Source organism: Lynx rufus, unplaced genomic scaffold (assembly GCF_022079265.1).
Source record: "Lynx rufus isolate CCGP_SWC_20201006 ecotype Redwood Valley unplaced genomic scaffold, mLynRuf1.p SCAF_7, whole genome shotgun sequence".
NCBI classification, from domain to species: domain Eukaryota; kingdom Metazoa; phylum Chordata; class Mammalia; order Carnivora; family Felidae; genus Lynx; species Lynx rufus.
Genome location: NW_025814889.1, coordinates 15,552,283 through 15,574,323, shown reverse-complemented (window position 1 = coordinate 15,574,323; position 22,041 = coordinate 15,552,283). Strand labels below are relative to the sequence as shown.

The 22,041-nt window shown below is 40.9% G+C and overlaps 1 protein-coding gene across 1 annotated transcript in view; it reads left to right on the top strand.

Annotated features, from left to right (window-relative positions):
• Positions 1 to 22,041, top strand: part of CUBN (cubilin) — a 276,887-nt gene that overhangs the window by 241,700 nt on the left and 13,146 nt on the right. The window contains exons 60-61 of the mRNA XM_047065967.1: positions 11,957 to 12,165; positions 21,592 to 21,754. Coding sequence (XP_046921923.1) covers positions 11,957 to 12,165; positions 21,592 to 21,754 — 372 coding nt within the window. The remainder of the gene's footprint in view (positions 1 to 11,956; positions 12,166 to 21,591; positions 21,755 to 22,041) is intronic.

Here is a 22,041-nt window from a genome sequence, read left to right as displayed (position 1 = left end):
AACATGTCAGAATCAGACTCTGGTTTCTAGTTATTTCTTAGTTTCACAGTTTTGGTGTTATGTTTGGACGTTGAGAGGCACTCTAGAAATCTGTAGCTAAACAATAAAAGAATAAACTTAAGTATACCCAGTAACTCTAAATATTGATATGGGTTTGTTTCCATGTGCTTCCTGACAGCCTGATAAAAGCTGCCAAACCATATTACTTTTAAAAGTACAAATACAATAAGAGAATTGAGTTACAACTTGAATAATTTTATAAATCATTGCTCTAGTAACTCTCAGTTTAGCAATAATGAGGGTATTACTCAAAAGCACTGGCGTTTGTCTGTTCTTTTAATGTCATTTGCTCCCTCTGATGAAGTCTGAGAATGAGATGAGCTGAAATGGTACACCCATTTGTAGAAAATTAGACTAAGCTTATTTCCGCCCTTGTTAAGCCTTCTAAATTTCACTGTTGATTGGACTTCCCTTGAGAGATGATGTCAAAGCCAAGGTTATCTGCGATCTCTTCTTGGTGGGTTTTGCCGAGAAGGGTTTTTTTGCTGAGCTGAGAATGCAGGGCTTCGATAAAGAAAACAACAATGCTTGGTTCACCAAAACCTTATGAAAGCAAGTAGACAGGAGTAAAATTCCAGGTCAGTAAAAGGAAAGGAAAGATTTTTATTAAAATGTATTCCAACATCAGAATCTGTGCTCCCACCCCCACCCCCACCCCCACCTCTGCAATGACCTGATTGCTGTGTCTGGTCTCCAAGAGTAGGGCTGTCACTGGGGAAATAAAACCAGTTGGTGCTGTGGAGACCAAGCTGAGTGACAAAATTGAGTTAGTGGTAAACCGTAAGATAACACTGGGAAACATTCAGATGCACAAGACCTGGAAAGCAATTATTCTGCATAACCTAAACCACATCAGCCCTTCTCAAAATGGAACCCAGCCTCATCGCAGATGTTCTCAAAACCAGGTGCTTTGAGTTACATTATTTGTAACCATAGATCCCCTATAATAATTATTATCCTTACTCAGATCAGCTTGACTTTGATGTAGCGTTTGCAGGAGCATAAAAGCAAACTATCTCTGGTCAGCAATAAACACTTAAAAAAATTCTTTGGTTATAAATCAGTTCAGAAACAAAACATCACTAGGACCATGGGACTGTATTCTTCTTGTCATTTTATACACAAACAAATCTGTTAATGTGCAGGAGCTGTATGTTCCGCTCACTCCCAAGTGAAGACATCACAAACTCCCAAGGCGTGATGACAGTGGCCACCTGTCCCGGAGCATCCATTATGCTCTGGATGTAGCACAGGGGCTTTCCCTGGATAGTCTCATCTAATCTACACAACTGCCCACAAGACAGGGACGGTCCCATTTTACAAAGGAAGAAATAGGAAGTTAAGAGATTAAGTTATTTGTCTGTGGTCAACGTGTTGTAAGAGGCAAAGCCAAGCTTTGAACCAGGTGTAATTGTCTCCCAGATTTGCCTTTTTCCTAACCAATCCACATCAGCTCTGTGGCAGTTAGTAAACATAGCCAGGGACGAAGAGGGATTCTGGGGTGAGTTGTCTGACAGGCAGGTCATGTCTCTAATTCCTGTTTGGGGTAGACTGAGCTACTTTTCTCTGCTTTCGTCTTCTTGCTGCCACCTGCTTTCTAATAACAGCATTCCAATTTGTACTGAGCCCCGAATAGTACATTAGCCCATAGGCTATATTACATAAACAATGTGTATAACTACAGCAATCATATTATATTATATCTATAAGATTAATATTATATAATATTTGTATTATAATTTTATATTCTAAAACAGTTATATTTTTGTTATACTAGGCTGTATTTACAATTTATAAATAAATATATAGTCATATATTTTATACTGTATATTTGTAATGTTTATATTATAAGTAATGTTTACATGAAATATCATGTATGAATATATAACATATATGTATATGCAATATACATTTAATAGATGCATATTATAGCTCACAATACATATTATATTAGTATGATTCTACAATATCACAGAATATATGCCATAAAATAACATTGTCTTCTGATGTTGACAAGTAAATGTCACATCTGTTTTATTGGCTTTCCATGGCATTTTGATAAAGAATTAGCACAGTTATGTGGAATACAGTTGCATTGGAATGTAAGGGTAATAAATCTCTGTGTAACAAATAAAACCTTCTAGCCCCAAATTATGCCTTCCAATTTAGTGAAATTCCTTACCACAGGATTCTGACAAAATGAAGTGATTTGGACATGTATTTTTATGGTTTAGCCCTGATTGGTACTCTTATAAAGATGAGTTTATGAATTGAGGAACTAAGTCACAAAGACATTACGTAACTTGCCAGGGTCACTTAGCAAGTCTTGAGCAGAAGTGGGAAAGTAATCCTTGTCTCCATTTTGTCTCCACCAGAGTAACAAAAGTTGAAATATCCCGAGCACAGTGCACAAGCTAATGTATCAAGAAGAACAACCAAATGGTTCCATGTCCCCATTTAAATGATTTTTTAAAAAGCTTTGGGAAACTTTGTCTGGTTTTATGAATTCCGTAAATTCCTTTATATTACAATCTATTTTATGACGGTTAAATAGTGCTTTGCTATTAAGCCTGCTCTCTCCAAACAGAACATTTAAAGATTTTTTTCTGACTTTGATTTTATAATTGTCAATGTTAAGTAAATAAAGCCATCCTTCTGTTATTATTTTATTGAAGAACAATTGACATACAATATTGCATTAGTTTCAGGTGTATAGCATAGTGTTTCAGTATTTAATACATTACAAAATGGTCACCACAGTAAGTCTAGTTACCATCTGTCCCCATACAAAGTTGTTACAATATTATTGACTGTATTCCCTATGCTGTGCTTCACATCCCAATGTCTAACTTTTTTTTTGTAACTGAAAGATTGTACCACTTAGTCCCCTTCACCCACTTCATCCAATCCCCTCACTTCTGCAACTATTCATTTGCTCTCTGTATCTATGAGTCTGTTTGTTTCATTTGGTCATTTATTTTGATTTTTTAAGTTTTTTTTTTTTAACATTTATTCATTTTTGAGAGACAGAGAGAGAGCAGGAGCAGGGGAGGAACAGAGAGAGGGAGACACACAATCCGAAGCAGGATCCAGGCTCTGAGCTGTCAGCACAGAGCACGACGTGGGGCTTGAACTCACAGACTGAGAGATCGTGATCTGAGCCAAAGTCAGCGGCTTAACCGACTGAGCCACCCAGGCGCCCCATATTTATTTTGATTTTTAGATTCAACCCATAAGTGAAGTCATATGGCATTTGTCCTTCTCTGTCTGTACTTATTTCACTTAGCATAATACCTTCTAGGTCCATCCGTATTGTTGCAAATGGCAAGATTTCATTTTTTTATGAGTGAGTAATGTTCCAGTGTGTGTGTGTGTGTGTGTGTGTGTGTGCGTGTGTGTGTATGTGTGCGCATCTTTGCCTGTGTATTGCTCATCTTCATCCACTCATCCATCTGTGGACATTTCTTTTGCTTCCATTACTTGGCTGTTTTAAATAATGTCGCAATGAACATGGGAGCGCCTGTGTCTTTTCAAATCACTGTTTTCATTTTCTTCAGATCAATACCTAAAGTGGAATTGGTGGACTATAGGGTAGCTCTGTTTTTAATTTTTGGAGGAAACTCCGTACTGTTTTTCACAGTGGCTACACCAGTTTACATTTCCACCAACAGTGCAAGAAGCCTCCCTTTTCTCCGTATCTTCGCCAATACTTTATTCTTTCTCGTCTTTTTGCTAATAGCCATTCTTTCGGTGTAAGTCATACTTCTTTTATATAGTGTAGTTTGCACATTCACGTATCCTCTGTTTTACAAATGATTAAATTTGCTCTGCTTGCTGAAACCTAATGCTCAGAGATTAAATTTTCTTAAGTAATAGACCTAACATGATTTATCATTGCAAATTTTTAGCTACAGAGGCATTTTCCACTGCTCAGGCGGTGTTTTAAATCTTTCAGTGATGTTTTATTGTTATCCTGCTAATTGTCTCTTGACAATCAAATATGCCTTAAAAATCAACTAAGTTAGCTTTAAAAACAGGTTAATACATAGGACAAAAACGTTGTTTTGTATACATCAAATACGTGTTTATAATATAATAGCAACTCTATAAATCAAGAAATATGTTTAATTCCAAGAATTCCCCTCGTAAACTCAGCATAGATGCGAAGATCCACCTAATAACTATTTACATTTTCTATTCATTCCTTCATTGTTTATTCAAAAGTATTCACCAGCTACTTGCTGTGTGGGCAGTGAACTTCTCTTGCAAATACAAAGATGAACTGAACAAGGTCCATATTCTTGAGAGGTTGATTCAAGTTAGGAGGTGCCTGGGAGCAGTTAAGTATCAACTCTTGATTTTGCCTTAGGTCATGATTTCACGGTGTGTGGGATCGAGCCCTGCATCAGGCTCTGTGCTGACAACATGGAGCCTGTTTGGGATCCTCTCTCCCTCTCTGCCCCTCCCCTGCTCGTGCATACAGGAGCTCTCTCTCTCTCTCTCTTTTTCTCTTTCTTTCTCATTAAATAAAGCTTTGTGTTTTTTTAAAGTAGAGGAGTTGGGGGGGGGGGCCTGGGTGGCTCATTCGGTAAAGCATCGACTTCAGCTCAGGTCATGATCTCACGGTTTGTAAGTTCAAGCCCCACGTCAGGCTCTATGTTGACAGCTCAGAGCCTGGAGCCTGCTTTGAAATTCTGTGTCTCTCTCTCTCTCTGCCCCTCCCCCATCTCTCTCTCTCTCTTCTCTCTCTCTCAAAAATAATAAAATAAACGTTTTTTTAAAAAAGTAGAAGAGTAAGTAATTGTAAATTTGGGATAATAAATGCTTTTTGACAGAAGAATGTGCCAAGGACAGTGGAGGCAGAAATAAGGACCTGTGTTTCTTTGGTGTTGAGTAAAAAGGACACAGGATTGTTAGAGAAAGCATTACAGAGTGTGAACCCTGAGCTGTAGTGTGATCGTTAACAGTGTAAGCTCTAGGGGCGCCTGGGAGGCTCAGTCTGTTAAGCATCCGATTTTGGCTCAGGACATGACGGTTCGTGGGTTCAAGCTCCACGTCAGGCTCTGTGCTGACAGCTCAAAGCCTGGAGCCTGTGTTGGATTCTGTGTCTCCCTCTCTGCCCCAGCCCCACTTGCGCTCTGTTTCTCTCTGTCTCTCAAAAACGAATAAATGTTAAAAAAATATTATAAAAAAAAAAAAAAGAGCGTAAGCTCAGGAGCAAGACTTCCTAGGTGCAAACTCAGTTCTTGTACATCCCAACAAGTTTGGCCTTGGACGCTTTTCCTCTCTACATCTTGATTACCTCATCTCTGAAATGGGCTAATAATAACTACCAGATAAGGTTGTGGTGAAGGTTAGACTAAAAAATTCCCTGGCACTCATTTAGCATGTAATAAATCTTAGCTTTAAATAGTACTAGCTTGGGAGGGTGAAAAGGCATTCATTGGGAAAACATTCTATGAAGAAGGAGAAACACGTATAATGTTGTAGGTCATGCCATTTCAGAGGCTACAGACTGATCGGCACATCCTTTGGTGATGCTTTGGGATATAAGGTGGAGAACAACTTTATTCTTCTTTGTCAAGATCATTTTAAATATTCAAGGGCCTATAGTTTTCCATTTAAATTTTAAAATGAGCATGTTGTTTTTTTTTTAAGTGAGCATTTTTAAATAGAAACAGAAAGATCTTGCTGGGGGTTTGATAAGAATTACATTAAATCTGTGCATCAATTTAGGAATAATTGACATTTTTACTATGTTGTGTCTTCCAGTCCGTGAACATGTATGTCCCTCCATTTAGTTAGGTCTCCTCCAATTTCTTTTATCATTTTGTCATTTTCAGCACATAGATCCTGTGTATGTTTCATGAAGTGTATACCTAAGGATTTAGTTTTCTTTGGAGCAATCATATTTTTAATTTTGGTTTCCATATGTTTATTATTCAAATATAGAAATGTGACTGACTTTTATGTATTGTTCGTGTTTTTTGAGTTCTTGCTGAACTCACTAGTTTTTGAATTTTTACGCAGATTCCTTGGGATGTTCTACATCTGAAAATAGTGGCAATTTTATTTCTTCCTCTCCAGTCTGTCTATGTATTTCTTCTTGCCTATTAACTGTCAAGAATTCCGAAATGATGTAGAACATGAGTGATGAAAACAAGGTATCCTTGCCTTGTTTCTGATCTTACAAGGAAAACATGTAGTTTCTCACCATTAATATCATGTTAGTTGCAGATTTTTATAGATACTTTGTGTCAAGTTGAGAAAATTCCTTTCTAGTCTTAGTTTGCTGAGGGTTTTTATCATGAAAGCAAGTCGGATCGTACTAAATCCTTTCCTGCAACAGTTGACATGATAATATGATCAGAATATTTGATTTAGCAAATCATTTTTAAAATTTCAAAGTTAGTGAGACTAATTCTCATGAAATGCACGTAGACTGATGATGCATACATAAAGTGTTTTCAGTAATATCTAAATAATGCGAAATTAGTAGAAAGATAATGATAAAATTCTCCTAAGTTTGTTATACATTGTATTACTCTTTTTCTAGTGACTATAGCTACTGATTAGTTGCTGCAATTACCCTTCTTTTAGTATTTTAGTTTTATGCTTCCCAAATATTACCAGACTAAGTACATATTCTAAATTAAATTAGGCTGGGTCTCAAATCAGGATTTTTACAATGAGTCCAACTGAGTCACGTTACCAAACACAAGCAAATGAAAACAAAAACACACAATTCGTGTTACAAAAACCACCAAATTGTTTTTCTAGTATAACATAAATATAATACCTAAAAGTTCATGCCTGTTTGAGGTTAGGGGGGGTAGAAAAATAAATCCAATCTGCTTTTAGAGAAAAAGATGAAACACGTTCATCTGGAACCTAGCTGCATTTTTAAAAATGAATTCATGGCTTTAGGGCAATTGAATAATGCAGCTTTGAAAATCACAGTGAGATTTATTCCAAGAAAGGATTCTGGAGCGCTAGCCCTGTGTCCTGTGTGGTTGAAGGGAAGCTAATCTGGTACATGCCCATTTCCCTGAAGCACCAGCTTTAAAGGGTTTGTGTTCTGTTTCCGGTGCTTCTATCTGCTTCCTTTAACTACCGGCTAAAGCCCCAGCTGGCTCACTGGGGAACAGGAAAATGCCTGAAGTCAGGCCAGTCTTTATCTGTGAGTATGGCTTCCCGTTTGCCATGTGTCCAAGTGGTAGCCGTCCAGGGGCAGGCAGAGATCCTATCCAGAAGACCTCCATAGCATGTCAGCCACAATGTAACGTCAGCCACAAAAATGTCAATCCTCATGATAACTATTTAGAAATGTATCTGTCCCCACTAAAGGCTTCAAGATGTTTTGTCTTAGATAATATAACTATTTTGCTTTGTCAGATTTATCCTGGCTTGAGCTTCATTCTGAGGTTTAATTTCCTGGAGGGAAATAATTTAGGATTCGGTTACTGATTTTTAATTGAGTAGAGCTCAACCCACATTTCACTGCTTACAATGGGTTTGTATTTCCACTATTTCTGTAGCCAAACGTTTTCTTTCTCTAAAGAAGTAGCTCTTTTGTAGGAAGTGTTTCCAATGTGGAGAAGACGGTTGGAGTGACATTTGTTCTCGGGCATAGGGAGTGTCGTTATAGAGCGCTTCTGACAGGACATGACTGATGAACTGGGTGCTGATGGATGAGAGTTTGCTGGATGGTAGAATGTGTGTAGTAACAAGGAAGATGATGGATTTATGGTGCTAAACGACATGTCAAGGTTAAGGGTTGATACTAGTTAAAAAGGACAGGGAGATTTAAAAATATGAATATAGTAAACAGATATTAATTTCTTGTGTATGAAACTATTTCACAGTCACAGAGTTCTTCGTGTTATGTCATGTTTTTGCTGAACTATACAAATCCAGAACTGGGGGGGGGGGCGTGCCTGGGTGGCTTAGTCGGTTAAGCGTCCAACTTTGGCTCAGGTCATGATCTCGCGGTTTGTGAGTTCGAGCCCCGCGTCGGGCTCTGTGCTGACAGCTCGGGGCCTGGAGCCTGCTTCCAGTTTTGTGTCTCCCTCTCTCTCTGCCCCTCCCCTGTTCACGCTCTGTCTCTCAGTAATAATTAAATGTTAAAAAAAAAAAAAAGAAAGAAATACAGAACTGGTAGTGTGGCAAAGCACGTTTTTGGTAAGGGATCCTTCTTGGTTAATATTTCTCTCTATATTTCCCCAAATACAAACATTTATGGTTCCATTTGCTGTAGGAGGAGCAGAAGCACAGAACAGTTGTACCATGTTTAAGTACTAAAGTGGGGGGATAGGGCAACTATAACCATTTCCTTCACCAAACAAACACCGAAAGGTGTTTACTCATATATTATACTTATGTCAATTATACTCACTCATATTAATATATTACTCAAATATAGTATATTTGAGTATATAATATTATTCAAACATAGTATGAATCATAGAATTCGTTCACATAATGTTATGCTTACTTCAGTTATTTGAATATTTTGGCCAGGATTGTCTGAAGACCGTGTTAATTCTCCTTTTTTAAAATTCTGTGTATATTCTGTGAATTAAGCAATGCACTCTATTACAGTTTAATAACTCGAACCAGCTTTTTGTGTTTTGGTCGGCTATTGCCACAGCGATGCTGCATAACAAATCACCCAAATTCAGCGCTTATCCCCACAGCATTTATTGTTGTCACTTGGGGCTCAGCAGACTCGTCATCTGCCTGTTCCAGGCCGCAGAAGGACGGCACTTGGCTTTCTATTTCAGGGCGCGTTCAAGTCTGCTCTATGTGACCCCGCTTTGTCTTTCACCAGAGGCTACCTAGGGCGTGAGCTCCCGGTGGATGGCGCACAGGAGCACCAGCCAAAAACCACAAAGCCCACTTCAGACCCCTTCCTACTTCCAGCCCATTAATATTCTTAAGTCACTTGGCCAAGCCTCACATCAGAGCACAGAGAAGTAAACCCTGTCCATTCTAATGAACTGCAAAGAGAGAGGCTAAAGAGTTAAGAATCATCCATTCGATCAGTCAGTCTGTGACAGCCCACACCAAGGAATTTTGTGTGTTTGCTTTTGGGTTCCCTGGAGGGAGGGTGTGTCTGTCTTATGACCTTAGTCCTGGGGGCACCAGTACTGCTGAATATTAAGTGTGTATAAGAGCCCCCACTCCGCCCAAGTACAGTCGTCATTTTGCCCTTATTAATCCGTTAGTAACAATGAATACACAAGGGGTACTAAGACAGTTGGAGCTTTTAAAAAATAACAGTTAATTTTTAAAGCTGACGCAGGAACAGAATAAAGCCCAGCAACACCAGTTTCCCACATACAAACCTCCACGTGTTACACCCTTCTTCTCCCCAGCCCATGCCATTGGCGTGTCCTCTCTCCTGGTCTTATCTTCCTCCATCCGTCCTGCTCCTTTGCGTGAGATGCTACCACCAGATAGGGTTTCCATCAGATGTGATTAGAAAGTGCATTCTGACCCTCCCACTCTTCTAATCAAAAACCTTTCAAATGCATCCCCATTATGCACAGAATGCACACGGTTCTCAAGGTCAAACTCAATGAACTTGACAGCTGAGGCCCTCTCCAGAACAGCGAGTCCTGTTTCCCAGTCGTGTTATTCTCCTTCATGGACTCTATCGTTGTTACTAACAGAACCATGCTTTCCCATGCATATAATCCAAATCCTTGTACACTTCGCCTTTGGTTGTGAAGTTCTGAAGGAACCTAGAAGTGCCAATACCAATCCCATTTCCACACGGTCTTGTCCTGTTTATCCTTCAAGACCCAAATCAAATGTCACCTCTTTCTTGGACGTTCTACATCCTTCACAGCCTGAAGTAGTCTCTCCCTTCCTGCAGAACTCACAAGACTTTCCTGCCTCTTATAAGGCGCCTATTATTTTCTGAATTGTATTATCGTCATTTATCTGTCTTGTCACTGCTGTTGGACTACCATTTATTTCCCCCCCCCTCAATGTTGAATATGTTTCTTTTGACTATTAAAACAATATTTCTTTTGACTATTAATGACATTTGTCAGTTCATTAATACCCTAACTCTTCCCGGTTAGGGGAAGTTGTTCTTCCCTGTTTTGCGTGTCAGTCAGGTTAAGTGGTTTTCTTTTTCCTTTGTTGATGTTTATTTATTTTTGAGAGAGAGAGAGAGACAGAACATGAGCAGGGGAGGGACAGAGAGACAGGGGGACACAGAATCTGAAGCAGGTTCCAGGCTCTGAGCTGTCAGCACAGAGCCCAACGCGGGGCTCGAACTCACAAACCGTGGTTCGTGACCTGAGCCAAAGGGGGACGCTTAACCGACTGAGCCACCCAGGCACCCAGGTTAAGTGGTTTTCTTAAGTAACAGTCAGTCCGCATTGGATACAAAAGCTGTGCAAATTCCAGCTCTTTCTTTAGTTTGTGGGCCTGTTTCACGCGAGCAGAATCATTAGCAATATGCAGTTCAGCCCTGGGCATTGCTTTCTTTTCAGAATAATTTTGTCCTAGATACCATCTATGGGTTTATCAGGGATTGGGCCTTTGGATGCATTTCAACTCTAGGAAACATCTGACTGTGCAAATAATCTATCATTTTACCTGACTTAGAAGCTCTGGACAGGGCAGCCTGACCTACTAAATAATGCACCTGTACTGAGAAACACTGCACAACTGATACCCTCCTCATTTCAGGAGGGCTGCTGTGTTTCCACTTCCTGCCGAGCTCCAAGTCCAAAATATTAGTGCCCCCTGATGTCGAAAGCAATCCTTTCCCTGTTAACAGATCAATAAATACAATGAGATGGATAAATGAAAGGCCAGGGTCAGTGAGATTCAACTTTGGAACTAATAACGATCTATATTTGTGCAGAATGTAAGCTTTATGAACATTATTTTGGACCACTTAATCCCAATTCCTACTAGGGTTGTTTTGAATTTAGCTCATGTGCACGGTTTCAAAATCGTCAATAACTTTGTCTTCCTTTTACTCTCTTCTGACGTCACTTTTGAAGTAATTGCCTTGGACTGTGAAATGGACAAAACCAAGTCCTATGTTCTGATAATGTCGTTCTATATTTTTTTGTAGTAGAACTTTCTGTCATCTTGAGAGTATTCTTTATCTGTCTTTTGTATTTTTATCATGAATTTCAAAGTGGACTTTTTTTTCCCAATTAAGTTCCTTTTCAGTTTCCCTTTCTTTTTGGAATAAAAATCACATATGTAGTGTGTTTTAATATAAACTGGACCTTAGTGTTAGATGTGTGTTAGATGAGTGTTAGTAGTGTTAGATGTGTTAGTGTTAGTATGTGTTAGATAGTGTTAGATGAGATGCCCCTCAGCCTCTTTCTGGCAGATTATTTAGTAAAAGGTTTCTTGAGAACCAGTTTTCTTGGAGTGCTAGGTAAATTCTTCATAAATTCAGTTTTCCATCTGATAGGGTTCATAAACGCAGAACATAAAAGTAAAATATGGTCATGCTTTCCACAGGTTTTGTTATGCAAAATACTTTATTTTCTATAAAATTGGATTTTTTTTTTGGATTTTTTTCAAGGATAGGAAAAACTTCAATAAATCCCATCCACAGTTCTCGAAATGCCCATAAAACTAAATACAATTCCCCACTTTTCTAGGTGACTAGGCGGGGACTAAAGTGTCGGTGATAGGAGCAGAAAGGAAATATGGAACAAAAAAGCTAATACGGTGGGAACAACACCCGCACAAGCCATCTGATAGCGTCCACCTGAAGCTCCGGGCACCATCTGATAATGTCCATGCACGTGTGACCGAACTAGAAACTATATGATTTTTAAAACCCTCCCTGTAAAATTTAAGATCTATTCTCTTTGGTCTGCGTAGTGATGTGTCTTTGTTTTTAACACAGGGCCTCAGCAAGGATGTGGTGGTTATCTGACAGGTTCAAGCGATACCTTTGCCTCTCCTGATTCTGACTCCAATGGAAGATATGACAAGAATTTAAACTGTGTATGGTTCATAGTTGCACCTGTAAACAAAGTGATTAAACTCACCTTCAAAACATTTGCTCTGGAGGCACCAAGTAGTGCACAAAGATGCATATATGATTATGTAAAGGTAAGGCCATTGTATTTCTTAACAGAGTCTTCTAACCCGGACTTTAATATGATACATGCCAGTTGGCACCATTCAGGAGGAAGTCATGAAATGTTGAGTACTGCTAGTGGTTAAAATGACATATTCTTCAATGATATAACATTTATTATTACAGATGTCCTATCTTCATCTCAAGTTAATCTTTAATCTGGATGGATGAGCCAGAAATTGCATGTGGCTTATAACATTAGCTTTAAGATTCCCTCTTCATTCATGCTTTGTTGAGAGATGATCAGTGGAAAGGTGGGTTGTATGGAAAGAGACACTCAAAAGACCTTTGGCAAATCCTAGAATAAAGTTTGTATCTTTACTGTCCATATGACCTTTAGATGTAGAAAATAACTTAGTTCTGAAATCCCATTAAAAGGAAGCTGAATTTTTGCTGACTCGTTAATATTAAGTTACTGTACCCATCAGGCTAGATGACTTCAGAATAAACCGTCTAATTAGTATCAGTCAGTGTATTCTACAACGCTTTGGGGTGGAAGACAAGTGTGGCAAGATTTGTGCCCAAGGGAACTTAAATCTGATTATTAAAGTAGTGGGTGACGCGTGCAAATCTACAATAAACAGTTCAGGACAGTCAATATTGAAGGGCCAGATAATGCATTGGATAGAGGTTCGAAGCAATGTGCAAGTTTAAAAGGGAGGAAAGTTCATGATGATCTGGCTTGAACAAGAAAGGCTTCAGGGGCGCCTGGGTGGCTCAGTCGGTTAAGTGTCCGACTTGGGCTCAGGTCGTGATCTCGCAGTCCTTGAGTTCGAGCCCTGCGTCGGGCTCTGTGCTGACAGCTCAGAGCCTGGAGCCTGTTTCAGATTCTGTGTCTCCCTCTCTCTGACCCTCCCCCATTCATGCTCTGTCTCAAAAATAAAAAATGTTAAAAAAATTTTTTTTAAAAAAGAAAGGCTTCATAGGGTGCCAGAAAGCATATTCTCAGGAGAGAAGGCATTCCGGGCAAAGTACACATAAAAAGAAGGGGAGTATGGACGTTGGCATATGTGTGTTCTTGAAGGGGTGAAGGGACTGCCTTTTTTTTTTTTTTTGAGAGGAATATTGTGAAAAAGTAGCAAGAAATAAGATCGCCTACGTGGAGATACACCCAGATCACAAAGAATCTTGAAAAGTCTAATTAATGACTTCAGATTTTATGCAGTTGAAAATAAGGAAGGATTGAAGGCTTTCCACTGAGTAATATGATGAGAGCAGCATTTACGGAAGACTAATATGGAATCAGCACTGCAGGTAGATGGTGAGCAGAGAGTCTGGAGTTAAGACCCCAGGGAGAGGTTACCGTTAGGTAAGGAGGGTATAGAGACGGAAATCACAAGCTGGTGCAAGAACTTTTAAGTTTAAAACTTGTCTTAAATTTTAAAGAAGTCATTTTCTTTAAAAAGGGGGAAGGAAGAGTCATAGTTGGAGTACCCATTGGGCACTTAATTATATACTGTTGTATTTTTACTGTGCTAAGCTCTAAGCCCAAAGAATGTCAGTTCGATTAGGAGAAGACCCTGTGTTGTAAGGTAGGGGTTTAGTTTGGGTGACAGCAGGGCAGACAGGTGAGCAAAGGCTGGAACAGGGCTCCAGCGAGAAGAGAGCAGCACAGAGCGGAGACAGCAAAGGACTGCTTCTGCAGTCAGAAGAAGTGCTGTTTTCTTTCCAGGAAGGCAGCATGGAACTAGGAAGCCAGGCTTCCGCTCCTCTCTGGGAAAGGGACGCAGCGAGGCGGTCAGAGAGGACAGAAGACGCAGGACGAGAAACAGACAAGTCATGGAAAACGTGTAAAAGCCCAGAATAGTGGAGGATCCCTGAAGTCAAGGGAGAAGAGTGGTCCACCAAGGATGGGTGGTCGATACCATTAAATTGTAAGTTAGGGGCCAAGAAAGGTAAAGGCGAAAAAGAAACTCCTCTGACTGATAGACAGCCATTTAGCTAAAGCATTGGCACAGAAGTCAGATCAGAGGGAGTCGGTGAAAGATTGGAGATAACAAGGGACGTTGGTTCGGGTTGAATTCTTTTCTAAAACGACACCAGATGGCCCGCACAACAACAAAGCTGACATTCAAGACTGTTTGAGAGCAGGGTGCCTGGGTGGCTCAGTCGGTTGAGTGTTCAACTTCGGCTCGGGTCATGATCTCACAGCTCGTGAGTTCGAGCCCCGCGTTGGGCTCTGTGCTGACAGCTCAGAGCCTGGAGCCTGTTTCAGATTCTGTGTCTCCCTCTCTCTCTCTCTGCCCCTCCCCCATTCACACTCTGTCTCTCTCAAAAATAAATAAACATTTAAAAAAAATTTTTTTTAAATGTTTGAGAGCTACCCTGATTTTACAGGAAGGTAGTAAACTCTGGAGTCAGGTAGTATGGACTCTAACTCAGTTTTGCCACAAGATTCCTCACCTCCCCAGTTCTTTATCACCTTACCTACTTAAAAAATTTTTTTAACATGTATTTATTTTCAAGAGACAGCGAGAGACAGAGTGCGAGTGGAGGAGGGGCAGAGAGAGAGGCAGGCTCCAGGCTCTGAGCTGTCAGCACAGAGCCTGATGTGGGGCTTGAACTCATGAACCATGAGGATCATGACATGAGCCGAAGTTGGATGCTTAACCGACTGAGCCACCCAGGTGCCCCATCATTTCATCTTTTTAAAAACAAGTGAAGGAGCTCCTGGGTAGCTCAGTTGTTTAAGTGTCCAACTCTTGATTTCAGCTCAGGTCATGATCCCTGGATCATGGACTAATGCCCCGAGTGGGTCCCTTGCTGAGCTTGGAGCCTGCTTGGGATGCTCTCTCTCCTCTTTCTCTGCCCCTCCTCCATTCCCCCCAAAATAAATAAATAAGCTTTAAAAAAAAAGTGAAGAAAATCAAATAATCATACCTCTTTTGCAAGGCTATTTTGAGGATAAAGATAATGAATGCTGGAGTGTTCAGCACTGTGTCTGAAATGCAACTTAAAAACAAATTTATTCCCCCTCTCCAAGCTTGTGTAATTCCAGATGGGCATGCTGGCTGTGGAATCACCTTTCCTTAAAATATTAAAGATAATTGATTTACATAGAAATTATTATAGGTGTAAATTCATGTAGGGTATTTTGGGTGTGGTCCTGCTAGGAGAACGGTCAATTGACCTTCTTCTCATCATTTTCTGAGTGTGATTTGATACTGTTATTAAAGCAACTAGCAATTTTCTGAATTTCTTCAAGTTATTTGGGAGAAAAATAGCAATATCAAAAACAAGAAGTTACCATCTAGCTTAAATATAAAATGTCCTCTCCTCCTATTCTTTTTTTTTTTTTTTTTTTTTTTTTTAAGAAATTCTGTTCAGGTCTACTCTTGCTTTCCTTCTTAGGAAAGCAATGTCCCTGTACTGGCAACTTTTCCAGCTTTTACTAAACTGGCAGATCAAAGAACATTGGTTGGAATGTGGAGGCTTGGAGGTATCTTTGTTAAAGCGACTCTCTGTGATAAATGGGGCATTTGATTCCTTGTAGAATGTTTCTTAGATATTATAATCAAATCACTTTTTAGAAAAGCTAATTTAATTCATTTCTGTAGGTAGATATACAAGTGAAAATGTGGTGATTCCATCATTCATTCATAATTATATCACTATTGCTTTTTTTATTAAAGTTTTTTTTAATGTTTATTTATTTTTGAGAGAGAGAGACAGAGACAGAGTGTGAGCAGGGGAGGGGCAGAGAGAGAGGGAGACACAGAATCTGAAGCAGGCTCCAGGCTCTGAGCTGTTAGCACAGAGCCCGACGCGGGGCCTGAACTCACAGACTGAGAGATCATGACCTGAGCTGAAGCCAGATGCCCGACTGACTGAACCACCCAGGCTCCCTATCACTCTTGCTTTTGAAAGGTTTGACTCAGGAAGTTACTAAGATAGCTGCAGTACATCGTGACGGTGTGTTTCACTGAACGTGTCTGTTGAAATTAACATCACATCCATTCCATTAAGAGTCACGTGGCATAAGTATGTGCCGGGCATCCCACACCGTCGTTAAGGAGGGATAAAGTTAGGGTTCCTCGAGGAGCTGTCAGCAAAAAAGGAGGAGACTGACACATAAGCATATAAATTATCGTACAATGTGACAAAAACAATAGATACGAACCGCGAACAGAAGTAGAGAAGAAGGTATGATTGACGTCATTTTGGGGTTTGGGAAAGGCTTCCTCTGTGCGATGGCTGAGCTGAGTTTTGGAGGAATATCGCAGAGGAGCACTTCCTGTTCAACCCAATCCGCCCATTTGAACAGCCAGTATTTCATAGTGCTTCCTTGACCATCTGAAGTCAAGGTCATGTACGCTATAGCCTACCCATATCCATAGCTTCAGAAACTTAATATTAACATACTAAATGCAATGAAAGAGGAATAAAAGGAAAGTATATAAAATAGGGCACACTTAAATATGTAAATGCTGATACAGCTACCTTATGTCACGTGATAAAGTCGTCAAGATTCTTCTATGCGGCATCATGGCAAATGCAAAAGCATAAATCTAAACTAATATGGGGGGGCTTGTATTTGCAACTTAAGTGCTGTTAACATCACCATCTGCAATATGAATTTCCAAGAAAGTGGAAAAACTCAAAAAAAATAGTTCCAAACAAAACAAAGTAGAGTCCTCCTTCCACCGACACAGTAATTGCATTATGCAAAATGTTTTTGTGTTTATATAGAGAGTGGAGTTAGGTTCCAGGGTCACACAATAATGAACAGTTTTGTTACAGAAATGTCTGGCAGAACATTGAAAAGTTATGTGGGACAGAATCAGTCTTCACTTTGCAAAGTTGTCCCGTGAATTGCAGCATGGGATTCTGCAAGATGGCTTCTAAACACTGAATGCCAGTCATAGCCCCAAATTATTGTGATGACCCCCAAAACAAGACACTTTTGCAAAAAAAATGCTCTCTGGGAGATGATACAGCCCCCACTGAGAACCTCTGCCTTAACCCACTGAGCTTAACCATTCAGTCTGTGGTCAGACAGTGTGGGGAGATCTGTACTGTATCAAGGCATCAGGTTCCAATAAATATTTATTTGAGTACCTACTACATTCCAGACACTGCTCTAAGCACTGGAAAAAACACTGAGTTAAAATTAATAATAATAATAATAACAATACTATAAAATTCCTATATTTGCAGAGCTGATGCTAATCACTGCTTCTTGTGGCTCTTCCCGAGACCCTTGGGACAAATCTAACATTTTTCCCGATAATGTTTTGAAATGAATCAGTGTTCAACCCCAAATCTGAAAAATCCCTCTGTTCTCTTCCCATCCCAAATTATGCCCAGGCATGTTGTCCAGCAGACTCTAACAGAAGTTTCTCAATAAAACCAAAGAATTCACGAACATACTCTAAGATGGCGATGTAGGGATGCTCCAAATAAGAATATACAAACCCTCCTCCTGCGGTCAAATTCGCAAGGAAGTATTAAAGATAAAGTCCTAAGGAAGTCCAGGTCTAAAATTATGAGGACATTAAATTTGAAAAGAATTAAAGTGCTCTGTTGCCCTTCTTGTCTTATTGCCCTTTTGCATTCAGAGTTCACAGAAATTAAAATCCAAAAGTTGCCTTCCCCACTTTCTCCTGCCGCTCAAATTACCAGCTGGATAAAGTGCAGGGGCTGGCACTCATTGTAGTGAGAGGCTACCTTCCACCAACTTGTGGGAGCAGTTCCTTCAGCATCTTAAGTAGATGCACCTAGGCTCCACTATCAGAGTTTTAACAGCTGAGAAAACACAAAATCCTTCTGAGCACTTACCTACATCTATAAAACTTAGAGCCTAACTCAAGCTCCAGGTCTATAGGAGTTATGCCAGTTGGTGGGTCCCCTCCTACCCCCAGAATGCAATTTATAGCAGCATGTGATTGTGCAGGCCTTCAGGGCATGGTCCTCAGGGCACCATTTACATCCCAGTCCGTATGACGCCCCATCTCCACTATTGCACAGTACATCTCACCCAACACACTCTGGAGCCACCCTGCAGAAGTCCTCCATGGAGATCCAGCGTTATCAGGGGACAAGGGAGCAGGTGCAGACAATATCAGCTTTGGGTGCACGGGAGTCCGGGAGCCCATGTCAGTTGTCCAGAAGCCACGAGCTATCTATTCAACTCAATTCCAAGAGATCTTCCTGTGGCAGTGACAGCAGCTCGGGGCCAGGCACTGTGTAATCTCTGTCCATCACATTTACTGGTTATCTATTCAGGACCCAAATCAGATCCTAGAACTCCTACAGGAGAAGCCGCAAACTCTCGTGAGACAAATGGAACTTTACAGTCGTGTCCCATGTACCTGCTTAACCCCACGTGCACTGAGCGATTGTTGAGACACGGCTTGCCTTTCACATCTTCTGTGGCCCCCCAACCGTGGTCCATCCAGATGGGATGATGCCCTTCTTCTTCTTTAGGCCCGGGAGGTCTCTACCTCCTTTTAAACACTAGTTCAAATGTCTGTCTGAGGTATTTCCTGACCCCATCATTTACTCTAGGACTCATTTTTCTTTATTTTATATAACTGACACACACACAAATAGATGTGTATATTCAATGTATGGATCTCTCCAATTAGTTAGCATCAGTCAGTAAATTGAATGTATGGAAAGTGCCTTAGACATCCTCATATACATAGGATCTGGCACACGGTATGTAGAATAAAAATGCTGGTACGAATGTGATAGTAAATGTGGCATCCATTATAATAACATTTTAACTTGTTTACCAGAAAAGGTACATTACCTAAAACTTGGCAAATCTGCTGTGTTCTAAAATGAGAGGGATCAGATTATCCATCTAAATTTACCAAATTCACACGTGAGGGGGAGAAACAGTGCCACCTAGTGGTAAATTTATTTTCTGTTTATTTTAAATTATTTCTATCTTCTATATTCCCAGCATTTTCGAATAATGTCTGTGGTCACGGCTATTCTGAAGTTTATAGCACATCATAGTTGTGTTATAAATTCAATGTTTGGCTATACACACTCATACTTGTTTTGGAAATACCGTGAAGATTACTCAGCTGGAGAAATCTGTTTTCTGGTAACACACTTGAAGAGAATTCAGGCGTCCACTATTTGGACAGGTGTCTGTTGAAGAAGGTTCCTCAAGGCTGGGAGTTGTTCTGGCTGCTGGCGACACCGCAGTGTATGATCAGTCTTCCCACCCACGGGACTTATGTTCTTTTGTTTTATTTTTTTTTTAATTTTTTTAAATGTTTATTTCTGAGAGAGAGAGAGAGAGAGAGAGAGAGAGAGTGAAGCTGGAGAAGGGCAGAGAGAGAGGGAAACGCAGAATGTGAAGCAGGTTCCAGGCTCCGAGCTGTCAGCACAGAGCCTGACGTGGAGCTCGAACCCACAAACTGGGAGATCGTGACCCGAGCCAAAATTGGATGCTCAACTGACTGAGCCACCCAGGCACCCTGGGACTTACGTTCTTATTGGAAGAGAGACCAGGAAAAGTAAATAAGCAACAAATAAGATGCCTTTTGAATAGGAAGATGTTGGGGGCCAGGCAACATTAGATGGGATGGGTCCTTCTGAGGAGGTGACATTTGAGCTGAGACCATATGACAAGGGGGAGGGGGTGCCCAATTCCAGAGCTTACAGAGCTTACAGCCTCACAGAGACCCTCCTGGCAGGAGAAGGTATGAGAATAGGGCAGGGAGTGGGGCCCTGGAACAAGCAACCGGCCACTCCAGGTAGGGGCTTACAGACCCCCATAAAGACGTGGGCTTTCACGTCAGGTGCAGTGGGAACCCACTGGAGCGTTTAAGGCCGAGCAGGAGTGTAATCAGGTTTAAGTCTGCAAACGCTCAGCCGTCAGCTCTGCAGACGGTACTGTGGTTGCTTGGTGGAAACGGATCTCTTAGGAAGATGTTACCATAACCAAGGTGAAGGACGATGATGGTCATAACGGGGAGGAGCCCTCTGGGGTGGATGTTGAAGGTAGAGTGGAAGCGATGTGGGGCAGGAGGGGTGAGAGAAAGGAATCAAGGACGACTAAAGTCTCAGGCCTGAGCAGATTAGTGGTATCAAGAAGACGGGGAGGATAGGTTTGGGAGGGGTGTGTAGTGGAGAGAGGAACCAAAGCATTACTCATTTATTAGACACTTACTGGGTGCCTTTTATGTGCCAGACACTTCTAAAAACTAGGGACAGGGGTGCCTGGGTGGCTCAGTCGGTTAAGTATCCGACTTCGGCTCAGGTCATGATCTTACAGTTAGTGAGTTCGAGCTCCCTGTCTCCCTCTCTCTCTCTCTCTGCCTCTCCCCCACTGGCTCACGCTCTCTCAAAATAAATAAAATAAACTTTAAAAACTAGGGACATGGCAGGGCACAGAACAGACAGCAACCTGTGCTTTCGTGAACCTGCATTGTCTTCAGAGTGGAAGACAATCACTAAGTGATATATGTAGTATGTAAAGATAATGCGCGCTCTAAATGAAGAATCAAACAGGAAGTAAGAAAGGGAATTTGGGGAGAGTTGACATTTTAAGTAGGGTGGTCAGGGAAGGCCTGAGTGAGTCAGTGATACTCGAGTAAAGACGTGAAGGAATGAAGGAGAGCAAACCATATGGGTGTATAGGAGAAGAATGTTCCAGCAGAGGGAACAACAAACTCAACAGCCATGAGGCAGCAGTGTGCTGCAGAGAGAATGACATGGGGACAGGAAGGCGGCAGGGGTGGTGTGGACAGAAGATTCTCTCAGGCCTTAAAGGCCACCGTGTTGGCTTTGGCTTTTATAGTGAGTGACTGGGGAGCAGCTAGGAGAGGTTTTAGCAGTGCCCCGGGCTGACTTAACATTTTAACTGTATCCTCTGGGGGGTGCCTGGCTGGCTCAGTCGGACTCTTGATCCGTGAGACTCTTGATGTCGGGGTTGGGAGTTGGAGCCCCACATTGGGTGTAGCGATTACTTAAATGAGTAAGCCAATTTAAAAAATATAAATACATGCATACATACGTACAGAACTGAATCCTCTGGCTCACATATTGAGGACAGGCTAGGGAGGGACAAGAGTGGAACCGGGGAGCCCCACAGTGAGAACCCACGCGTGCGATTTCAGGGGCTTGCACCAGAGTAGAAGAGAGAGCAACGCAGGGCAAGACGGCGAGGCGTTTGCTGGCTCTAATGACACGATAGTTTTGAATCAGGTATTACCTTTGCAGCGAGGAAAGATTTCTAGGCATCATACCAGGTTTTTACTGAAGATCATTATAATTGCACCGACTCATTAGCAACTGTCCTTAAGCTAAAACTAGCTCTAACAACATCAGTGTAAGATTCTTAATCATGACCTGTTGTGACTCCGCATCCATTTTAGTGTAAAACTTGCAGCTTCTTGGGGAGTAATGGAGAACTAATGAACTATTTTTCTTTTCAGTTGTATGATGGGGATAGTGAAAATGCCAACTTGGCTGGAATGTTTTGTGGCTCCACTGTACCTGCTCCCTTTATCTCTTCTGGCAACTTCCTGACGGTTCAATTTGTCAGTGACCTAACTGTAGAACGACAAGGATTTAATGCTACTTATACCATTGTAGACAGTGAGTAAACTGAGACATTTTTAACTATTATGAAACATATGTATATTTATGTGCTAAAAATAATGCCATGCCTATATGCAAACACAACGTTAATTACCAAACTCAATGTTCATTACCAAACTCAGTGTTAATTCCTATGTAAACTCCATGTCAGTTTCTAAACACCATGGTAATCACTCTGTGTTTCATCGGTCATACACATTTGGTACAATTCTTAGTCGAGAATATCCTAACTTCTTTATAGAATGATGTAAACAGAGTTCTTTGGACTGGAAGGATAAGGAAGA